We start from the raw sequence: 11,693 nt of genomic DNA, 5'->3' as shown, positions 1-11,693 counted from the left end.
TGAACATGCCAGATGAAACCTGAAGAAGTTGGGTCTCGGTGGGCAAATTGACTATCTAATCTGTTCACATATATTCTTTTTGTCCTCCCTGAGTGCAGTTGCCAGATAAAATACAGGAGGCCCCATTAAATTTGAATTTCAGATAAACTATGAATATTCTTTGACATATGCATGCCCCCCAAATTACTCATTGTTTACGAGAAATTCAAACGTAAATGGATATCCTGTGTTTTATATGCTAAATCTAGCAACCTATCCGCAAGTCCTCTCTTACACTTATCCCTTGAGCTGGTACAGTGAAATGTTTTCTAGTAAGTCAGTAGCTGTTACCCTTAGAGGGTGGGTAAAAATCCTAAACTAAAATATCTCTAACTAGCAGAGATTCAGTGTGGCCATAGCAGTAGTCCATGTTTAGAATATTGCATGTTCTACTCTTATTGGCTCTATTTTTGAAGACTTGTTTTTTCCTTCCAGACTGATTTTAGGACAGATTTTTTTGGGGAGTGGGTGGATTTTCTCTTCCACAGGATAGAAGCTGTTTAGGGGCAGAGTCTGACTCATGTTAATTTTATGCACATCACTCAGTAGAGTGTTTGGAGCACCATGAGTATATGACAAATGCCACAATTTCAAAAAATGACTTTCCTGGAAGAGTCTCTTCAAAAGAAGTTGAATTGGTGTCTCCTCTTTCTTTTGACTGTCATCTCTACTTTCTTGGGTAGGATTTGTTTAGGGCTTTGGGGACCACTCATTCCTCTTCAATAACCAAATCAGAAACAAAGTACTGATTACAGATGATTGATTTATTCATTAATGGCTGGCCAAGACCGAATAACCCAACACAGAGTGCTGTTAAGAGGTAGATTGTGGATGCAGCTTAAACTTGTGACTTAAGAAGGGGGCCTCGAAACTAACACACCATTGTAAAGCAATTATACCCCAATAAAGATGTTAAAAAAAATAAAAAAAAAAATAAAAAAAAGAAGGGGGCCTCTGGGGATTCCCTGGTGGCACAGTGGTTGAGAATCCGCCTGCCTATGCAGGGGACACAGGTTTGTGCCCTGGTCCGGGAAGATCCTACATGCCGTGGAGCGGCTGGGCCCGTGAGCCATGGCCGCTGAGCCTGCGCGTCCGGAGCCTGTGCTCCGCAACAGGAGATGCCACAACAGTGAGAGGCCCGCGTACCACAAAAAAAAGAAAAAAGGGGGCCTCTGACTTTCCAGTGGAATTGTCATCTTGACACTCACCTGCATATTCATGTGCAGAGAGAGAAGGAAGAGAGAGAGAGAGAAGACAGAAGAGAGGGAAAGAGAGAGAGATGACTAGACTTTTAAATCAGACTCTAGTCCACTTACCCAACCAGCAAAATGGATGAGGACCCCAGAGCTGCGTCACATATCAAGTCACAGGTTGTACAGAGAGCATAGCAAACACGAATCACCTTTCAAGATAGTGACCTTACCTACTAGTGATGTGTGACCTAATGCAGTTTAACTCTGTACAATCAGATTAGTCACTCCTTTTCCTGTGGGGAGGAGGCGATGCAAGGGATGGGGTGGGAAAGGACACTTCCTCCCTAGTACTCCTCTCTTATTTTTCCATTATTTGGTCTTAGCCATTTTTAAGGCAATAGCAAACTTCACCAAGTGTATTAGTTTCCTACGGCTGCCATAACAAAGTACCAAAAACTGGGTGGCTGAAACAACAGAGATTTATTAGCTCACAGTTCTAGAGGCTAGACATCTGAGATGGAGTTGTCAGTAGGGCCATGCCCTCCTCTGAAGGCACCAGGGAAGGATCTTTTCCAGGCCTCTCTCCTCAGTTCTGGTAGTTCCTTGGCTTGTGGCAGCATAACTCTCATCTTCATGTGGCATTCTCTCTGTTTGCTTGTCTGGGTCCAACTTTCCCCTTTTTATAACAACACCAGTAATGTTGAATTAGGAGCCCACCCTAGTATGATATGTCCTCATCTTTACTAATTACATCTGCAGTGACCCTGTTTCCAAATAGTCACTTTCTGAAGTACTGGGGGTTAGGACTTCAACATAGGAATTTGGGGGAGGGGCACAATTCAACACATAATGCCAAGGTATTCCATCACTTGTAAACCTCATATCCCTCGCAGCATCTCCTGGATTTGTTTTTTCCTCTTATCTGAGTACTTCTTACAAAAGTGTTTCAATGTGGATGTTTGTGTGGGAGACCTTCTGAGGCCTCGTATGCCTGAATAAAACTTGATCCATATTACCTGTGGTAGAACAGAAGTGTACCACAGAATGTGAGCTTTAGTGAAAGAAAATAAACCACAAAATCTGGCATATATATATATATAGGACCCATGGGATGTTATGGTCACGAAAAAATATTTTTTCCCTCCAGTCCAGCATCCAGTACCTAGTTAATGAATAGGGGAGGTGTTCTTTGGGAGACTGGCTACAACATAAAAGTGGTTTAAAGCTCTAGAGCACCATAAATCTCTATTTTAGACTTACATGGTTTAGTGCATTTAATAGTAATGAAAAAAAAGTGGCTTGAATTAGTGTATGGTAGTCCAGACTGGTTTCCCGACAATTCATGAGTCTAGCAATTGGCATACGGATCCTGAAATACCTTACCCCACACTGCTTTCATTTTTTAAGTGACTTTGTAATATGTTCTTATTTTTTCCTGTAAGTAACCTCAAGAGATCAGCATAGAAGGCTTTATTTTTGACAATTTCACTTTGTCATCACTGTTCTTTCAGTGAAACTAAGGTTTATAAAAGAGACTTGTTTACACAACAGTGCTATATTCCTTTTTTGAACAAATATCGAGTTGACTGCCTTTATTGTTAATAACTTAGAATATCTGCCATTAGTCCTGTAGTACCTTAGAATTTTATTTCACTTTGCTGTGAATACCTTTATATTTATTTATATAAACATGTAGAAATTAAAGGTAAGTAGCTTAGTAACGTTCTATTTTTTAGAAATTGAAGTATAGTTGATTTACAATATTGTGTTAGTTTCAGGTGTACAGCAAATTCAGTCATATATATATTTTTTCAAATTCTTTTCCATTATAGGTTATTACAAGATATTGGGTATAATTCCGTGCACTATACAGTAAATCCTTGTTGCTTATCTATTTTATGTATATGTAGTAGTTTGTATCTGTTAATCACAAATTCCTAATTTATCCCCCCTCTTCCTTTCACATTTGGTAACCATATGTTTGTTAAAATTTTTAAAAAACATTTAAAAATTGAATTATAGTTGATTTGCTATGTTGTGTTAATTACTGCTGTACAGCAAAGTGATTCAGTTATACATATATATATATATATGTATATTCTTTTCCATTATGGTTTATCACAGGTACTGAATATAATTCCCTGTGCTATGCAGTAGGACCTTGTTGTTTATCCATTCTATATATAATAGCTTCCATCTGCTAACCCCAAACTCCCACTCCGTCCCTCACCCACCTCCCTCCCCCTTGGCAACCACAAGTCTGTTTTCTATGACTGTGAGTTTGTTTCTGTTTTGTAGATAAGTTCATTTGTGTCATATTTTAGATTCCACATATAAGTGATATCATATGGTATTTGTCTTTCTCTGTCTGACTTACTTCGCTCAGTATGACAGTCTCTAGGCCCATCCATGTTGCTGCAAATGACATTATTTCATTCCATTTTACGGCTGAGTAATATTCCATTGTATATATGTACCGCATCTTCTTTATCCATTCATCTGTCGATGGACATTTAGGTTGTTTCCATGTCTTGGCTATTGTGAATAGTGGTGCTACGAACATAAAGGTGCATGTATCTTTTTGAATTATAGTTTTGTCTGGATATATGACCAGGAGTGGGATTGCTGGACCATACGGTAATTCTATTTTTAGTTTTCTGAGGACTCTCCGTACTGTTTTCCACAGTGGCTGCACCAACTTACATTCCCAGCCTTTTGATAATTTTAATATGACATTAAAAAATAGTCCACTTTGCTAGGAAAATTGGTGACTAAGGGAAGAGTTTGATGAAAGAGGATATATATGAATTTGTTATTATCAGCAAATTTCTACTATTCAGGGAAAAATGACTGTATAGTTCCTATATTTTATTTTTTAAAGTAAAATACTTATATACAACAGATTTACGGCAATTTATTTCTTCATCTCCTTTAGCAGTCTTCAATGTTATTTTGATTCAGGCACATAAGGGAATAATTCTAAGTAGAATTATCCTCAAGCAGCACTACCTGAAAGTTCTTAGATGTAAGCTATAATTAGCCCTTGCTTATTTCAAAGAGGCCCTTTCTATGCATTATATAAATAATTGCAAAACTAATTAATCATGATTAGCCCTTGTTTTCTAAGGTTGCAACAGCAGAGGAATAATTGTGGGTTGTATATAGGTTACCGTTAAGGAGATATTTGACTGAAGCTCCCACAAAGCTTTTTTCCTACTTCTAATTCCCTTCCTTTGCTGCTTCTAATTCTTAGGGATTGCACAGTGGCAGGGTCAGCAGGATTTTGAGAACCGATAAAGTTGAAGACTTTAAGTAAGTCCTTGCTTGACACCGTCATAAACATCCCACATCTGGTATATCACTTCTCTGTGGCCACTAAAAAATCTGTGATCCTGGCACATGTCTCCTCAACCCTGGTGAAAAGTGGTCTTCTTGGGGCTTCCTTGGTGGCACAGTGGTTGAGAGTCTGCCTGCCGATGCAGGGGACACAGGTTCGTGCCTCGGTCTGGGAAGATCCCACATGCCGTGGAGCTGCTGGGCCCGTGAGCCATGGCCGCTGAGCCTGCGCGTCCGGAGCCTGTGCTCCGCAACGGGAGAGGCCACAACAGTGAGAGGCCCGCATACGGCAAAAAAAAAAAAAAAAGTGGTCTTCTTGCTGAATGAGCATTCCTTCAGCTCTTCACAGCTGCCCCTCCCGACAGGAGCTAGAAGAGAGGATCCCTAAGCATCCTTTCAGCTCCATGCTTCTTTAATTTCTTTTTATAAATTTTTTTTCATTTGTAAATTTTTTTATTTTTTAAGTTTTATTGAAGTATAGTTGATTTACAATGTTGAGTTAATTTCCATGCTTATATAATTTCACGTAGAAAGTATTATATGTGAGAAATGTTTGAAATCTGACCTTTTAGCATTATTAGCTGTCCAGTTTTCCCAGCACCACTTATTGAAGAGGCTGTCTTTTCTCCTTTGTATATTCTTGCCTCCTTTATCAAAAACAAGGTGACCGGGCTTCCCTGGTGGCGCAGTTGTAGAGAGTCCGCCTGCCGATGCAGGGGACACGGGTTCGTGCCCCAGTCCGGGAAGATCCCACATGCCGCGGAGTGGCTGGGCCCGTGAGCCATGGCCGCTGAGCCTGCGCGTCCGGAGCCTGTGCTCCGCAACGGGAGAGGCCACAATAGTGAGAGGCCCATGTACCGCAAAAAGGTAAAAATAAAAAATAAGGTGACCTTTTTTAATCACAGTTTCAATTTCAGTGCTTGTGATTGGTCTGTTCATATTTTCTATTTCTTCCTCCTTCAGTCTCGGCAGGTTGTGTATTTCTAAGCATTTTTCCATTTCTTCCAGGTTGTCTATTTTATTGGCATAGGGTTGCTTGTAGTAATCTCTCATGATCCTTTGTATTTCTGCAGTGTCAGTTGTTACTTCTCCTTTTTCATTTCTAATTCTATTGATTTGAGTCTTTTCCCTTTTATCTTGATGAGTCTGGCTAATGGTTTATCAATTTTGTTTATCTTCTCAAAGAACCAGCTTTTAGTTTTATTGATCTTTGCTATAGTTTTCTTCATTTCTTTTTCATTTATTTCTGATCTGATCTTTATGATTTCTTTCCTTCTGCTAACTTAGGGGATTTTTTGTTCTTTCTCTAATTAGCACTTTTTTTTTAAGTGATGGGTTTTTAGAAAGAGCTGTACTGAATAAGGAACAAAATATAATTAATTTCAGTTCCATAGCCAGGAAGAAGGGATGAGTTTTGAAGGTGAGCGTCAAGCATGTGGATTGAAGGGAAAGAGAGTGGAGATAGTCTGAGAGGCAAGGGCCATGCTTGAAACTGGCTTCACAGCGCCCCCTGTAGAAGGGGAATGTAAGGAAGCCATGGACTGACTGAGATATGGCCCTGACTCTTGCTGAGCCGGGAAATAAACAGAGAGCAAGACAGAAGGAAGGAGAAAGGTGCCATGAGAGATAATACAATGCTGCAAGAAGGCTAAGAAATAGAAATTCGGAGCCCTCTTACTTAAATCAGGACATTTCCAAAAGGTGCCGAAGACTGTCCTTTGGAGTGATAGGACTTAATTATTTCAATTATTAGCTTGCCCAAACTTTCACTGGTTAAATTTTTTTTTTTTGCTAACATTCTTCTCTGACTCATGGTACTTATTTTTATTACGTATTTTATACTGGTTTTATGTGTGAAAGCCCCACTAATGCACCTAGAATGTTGCACATTGAATGAGCTTCAAATATTCTGTAGACTCCTACTCTATAATTAAGTGTGGTTTAAAAAGGAACATACATACTCATGCCGATAACTTGTTCTTAAGATGTCATTATCATTGGATGTCACTGGCAGTTAGTCATTTTTATTAGCTATTAATATTCACAGCCTTTAAAGTATTACAAGTCTCTGGCTTAAAAATGGGAAAGAGAAGAGAGCTTAGATTATTTGGCTCTGCCTTCCAAGACATGGGTTGAATTTAAGCTGAAAACCGTACAATTTCAACTTTTGCTATTTTCCAGGTTACTGATAGCTCAGATTAACTCCAAAATCATCTTACAATATGAAGCCACATTAGTCAATGAAATTGTAATTTTGATTTAAAAATACTTAGATGCTGTCAAACACTGATCAACATCATCTGAACAAACAACCATAGAAAAAATGAGACGAATGGGGAAATTTGAATACTGACTGGATAATTTATATTAAGGAGTTATTAATTTTTACGTGAGATAATAGTATTGTGTTTATGTACTTTTAAAGTTTATTATCTTTTAGAGATATAAATGGGAGGGAAATGGATAGGAGTGAAACAGAATTAGCCATGTAGTGATAACTGTTGAATCTGAGCAATGCTTATATGGGCGTTCATTATACTTGTTCTACTTTTTTGTTTGAACTGTTTTTCACACCAAACTTTAAAAATCTGATCAGAACTTTTGCTTCTATTTGTGAATTTAAAAAGACCAGCCTAACCCAGAACAATTCTAACCCTTTAAAGTTTATCCTTTCAAAAAGGGTAATACCAGTAGGAAATCAAGTCTGTAGCTCTCACAATGCTTTTTAAATGCATATACCATCTCTTAAAACCTTTATACCTAAGCAGCTACTTTGTGCCATCTGTGAATTTTATGATGACCTTATGGGTACAGATCCCACCAGGGGACCACCAATAGAGGCAGAGGATATGGGGAAGTCAGATCTGAATGAACATAAGACATCTTTATATGCTCCTGGTAGGTTAGGAAAATGGCCCAGATTGATTGAAGGTCAAGTAGGGATTTTGGTCACACCAATGGATTGGGTGATCTGTGAATAAACAGGCACCCTAGAAACTGGTAGTGAGAAGGCAGTACAGCATAATGAAAATTTGAACATAAGCCAATCATAGATTCATATCTTGATTCAACCAATTAATAAATGTGATCTTGCTAAACGTTACAGAGTCTCGGTTAACTCTTATAATTCCCCATATAATAGGGGGCTGTTGGGGATTAAATAAAATATGTGAAATATGAGGAAAGTGTTAACACAGCAGGTCTGGTTGTTTGGTCCTTGTATGTCAAGGGGACCGGGAACCATGATTTGACCATTGGCCAACCCTGTGGGAATATTCTTATGTTAATGGTTGATGATCATGTTTTGTACACCTGATTGCTTTGCACGAACATCAACATTGACGATGTGCATCTGGTTTCATTGTTGGGATCCTGAGTTTCACTTGCCATGGCTGGTCATGTAGCATGATATACCTATGGGACCAGCTCTCAATAAAAGCCTCAGATGCGGAGGCTTCCCTGGGCAGAGACATTTTGCACATGTCCCTCTAGTTTGTTGCTAGAGAGATAGCATGTCCTAGGTTGCCCCAGATGGGTAAGTACTCAAAAGCGTGTGTCCAACCTCTCTAGCTTCCTCCTGATAGAGGTCTTTTTCCTGTTGCTCTTGGGCTGTATATTTTTACTCTAATAAACCTTAGCCATGGGTATAACCTGCTTTTGAGTCTTGTGAGTTCTTTTAGTAAATCAGCAAAATTGAGGGGAGGGTGGCCTTCAGACTCACAAGACATAAAGAGACCAGTACAATGGCTGGCAAATAGTACACATTCAATATATGCTAGCTATGGCATTTAACTTATCCTGCTATATGTTACAGGGGAGTAACCTCACTGTACTAGAATATAGGCTGGGACTCCAGGACTTTGTCTGCTTTTCTTAGCCATGCCCTTGGAAGAAGGAAAGGATAACCTCTCATCAGTGGGGAAGTTAGAGAATATAACTCCAAGGTTGTTCCCTGGCCTCCCACCCGTGCCAATTCAGAGTGGGAAGGTACCATGTGAAGAAAATGGGTAGGTATCAGACCTCCAACTGGGACATTTTGAGAATGCACAACAGGGCAAACTCTTTTTTTTAAATCATTTTGAAGGGTAACAAAAAGAATGAAAAGCCTTGTTGAGAGTTATGAAGACTAGAACACTTAGACTAACATCATGGCACTCCAGGTGTGGGTGCTGGAGGCTGGACCCTTACTTTGGTAGCAGTCACAGGAGGCAGTGGTATTAGAAATGACCGTCAGGAGTTTCCCCAATGCAGCCAGAAGCAAGCACACAGAGCCATTTCCACCAAGCACTGGGCACTACAGAAAGACAGTCTTAAACTGTGAGGACTGTATGTAAACATGAAAAAAATAAGGTTAATTGGGTTGAGACTTCAATTGAGGGCTAATCCAAGGGAAAAAGGAGTCCAGGGTACACATCTTGCAGTTCCTTTCTATATTTATGTGTGTGTGTTTATGGTTCCCATCCAAGCGACCAGATCTAAATAAGATACCTCAAAAGAGCTTTATGCCTCTAAAATGCAATAATAATTATAATAAAATCATTTGTTATGTCATGCATTTAATTACTATTTTTCAAGTAAATTGCCTCCAAGATGGATAGGTCTAACCTCAGTAGTGATCCCAAGAGGATTTCCCCTCTATCAGGGTCTTAAAGGATGGTGAGCATAAAACAGTTGGTATAAGTTTGCTTCTTCATGGGTGGTTTTAATTTTTGTTGAGCCCTTAATTATTTCACGGGTGGTTTTATAGATGACTTCCTTGCATTTTATGTTGCAGATAATGGTTATCTCCTTGTCACTGTCACCATCACTGTAGTCTGTCATCATATCACTGTCATTCGCATTGCCACAGAGTGCATTGTGTCTGGAATCTATCTTATGAAAGGACCTGGAAAAAGGCTTCAGTTCTCGTGGAAAAGGTGGGTTTTGAGTATTCTTCTTCTTCGCCTCTGAAATATTATTGACGAAAAACTCAGAAGCAGCTCTGCAAACAAGGCATTTTTCCTTGTAGCATAGACAAGACTTGATTGGTTGAGGCCTAGATAATATGTCTGCCCTAGCTGCACTAACTGACCTCTTTAGAATAGGATGTCTGTGGCGTTTGGTGAGTTTCTGTAAACTGGATGGCTTGGGCAAGCTTTGATTTTGTGGATAGGTTGAACGAGGAGTTTCGGTTGGCCTGACCAGATATTGTAGACTGGCTAGCCAAGGTGGCCTGTTGGCCTTATTGGGATAGGATGAACTGACTTGATTGACTAGATTATGGGCATGAGCCTGCTTACGTGCCTTTTCTAGACTGTGTTTCTATGTGACTTTTCCTGGTGGGATGATCTGAATACTTTCTTGGGACTTGATGGCTTACATGACTTCTCTTGACTCAAAGGCCTGATTAACTTTTCTGTACTGGGTGGTGTGGATGTCTTTCCTGGACTTGAGAGCCCAGATAGCTTGTCTATACCGGATAGCATGGATTGTTTTTCTGGACTGCACAGACTAACTGTCTTGGAGTCACTGAATGATATTTTGGATGACCTGGATGACTTAGCCATTACACCTTCTTTCGTGACCCTGAAAATATAGAAAATTTGGAGCATGACAATTTAAATCAAAAGAGTACTATTGCTATCACCAGAAAACACAGGCTATTGTGTCATTTTAGACTTCTGGTCTTTTTTTGGCTCTAGCAGGAAAATTGAACACAGTAAGAATTGGAGTGTGGTGAAAGCCATGACTCAGGTTACAGATATGAACATATGTTGAATGCTTTTCCTTTTTCTTAATTTTACTGTTTCAACCACAGTTCATAACCATATAGTCTGCGTATGGAATGACACAAAATTGTTTCAAGTCTACTGTTGAGAGGGAGAGAGATAATTTTATGTATTCCAGAAATTAAACTTTTTATTAAAAAGTCACAAGTTGATATGCAACTGAGGCACAAATGTCACAACTTCTCACGTATAAAAAAAACACTCTTTAGACCAAATTCATTGTTTTCCTATCATATTTACACCATCAAATTTTCTCTCCATACATATTTATATTCAGAATATTCCTCTAAAACCAAAGGAATGGAGCACTGGTATATTTCAGTCATCAGTCCTTGGATTGCGAAATTTTTAGGGAACTAGTATATCAGGGCCAGCCTGATCCTCCTGTATGAAAGCCAGGGACTGAGATCACTGAACACAGTTAATCATTTTTCATGTTATTATATCTTAAAACGGTAGATTATCCAAAATGTTTTATTGTCTTTGGAATGCAGAGACCCAGTGCCTTCTCTCTCCCCTTTTTCATTCTGTCTTATTCAGATAGTCATTCCCTCTTTTCCTAGACTCAATTTATAATGAAATTAGCAGCCTGGGGCTCAGCTGAACCCTGAATAAGGGACAGCTTTGGCTAAAGTTGATAATGTACTTGAAATAATTTGAGCTGATATCATTTAAGTGAAGGTATCCACCCACAAGATGTTGGTAGCTCTTTTGAAGTCTAAAGTTAACATTAACTAACCATAACAACAACGAAAACTCCTACATGTATATACACACACACACACACACACACACACACCCCTTGCATTCTTAATTCAAAGGTGTAAAACTTACGTTCCTGCTTTGGGGGCATCATTGCTCATACAGTAATAATGGAGAAAGCAAAAACAGGTATAAAAAAAGCTATGATCATAACACCAGTTATGATAATGAGTAGATGTCTCCTAAAATTGTCCAGTTTGGTCTCCATTGATTCACGGTGCTTGGCTCCTGTCAAAGAGATTGTATCACCAGAAAATGTGTCAGGTAACCAAGTTTCCTTCCACTTTGATGGTGGTTTGTCACTGTAGGTCAAAGTCAAATCTCTTCATCAATTATTTTTTTAAGCATGGTAAGTGTCCCACTGTTATTTTCTTCGCTCTATCAGGTCCCCAGCCACAGTCTAGAAGCCAAATCTGGGAGGTATCTCCGGCTAATGAGTATAATTACTTGGATTACCCCTGCATCATGGCTTGCTTGACCCATTACCTAGGTTTTTGAGTGTGTGTGTATGTCTTGCATGTGTGAATGCACTTGAGTGTTAATGTATATGTGGATGTGTACGGTGGGAAAAGGGATAGGACAAGAAAAAGCCCCT

The 11,693-nt window shown here is 39.3% G+C and overlaps 1 protein-coding gene across 1 annotated transcript in view; it reads right to left on the bottom strand.

Moving 5' to 3' along the window:
• Positions 1 to 9,206: 9,206 nt before the first annotated feature.
• The window catches only part of CUNHXorf66 (chromosome unknown CXorf66 homolog), a 3,273-nt gene continuing 786 nt past the window's right edge, over positions 9,207 to 11,693 (bottom strand). The window contains 4 exon segments of the mRNA XM_024768934.1: positions 9,207 to 9,871; positions 9,874 to 10,133; positions 11,171 to 11,234; positions 11,237 to 11,326. Coding sequence (XP_024624702.1) covers positions 9,207 to 9,871; positions 9,874 to 10,133; positions 11,171 to 11,234; positions 11,237 to 11,326 — 1,079 coding nt within the window.

The sequence above is a fragment of the Neophocaena asiaeorientalis genome, unplaced genomic scaffold, assembly GCF_003031525.2.
Source record: "Neophocaena asiaeorientalis asiaeorientalis breed wild unplaced genomic scaffold, Neophocaena_asiaeorientalis_V1.1 scaffold654, whole genome shotgun sequence".
In the NCBI taxonomy this organism is placed as follows: Eukaryota; Metazoa; Chordata; class Mammalia; order Artiodactyla; family Phocoenidae; genus Neophocaena; species Neophocaena asiaeorientalis.
Note: the sequence above shows the minus strand (reverse complement) of the source record. Positions and strands in the feature narration are given on the sequence as shown.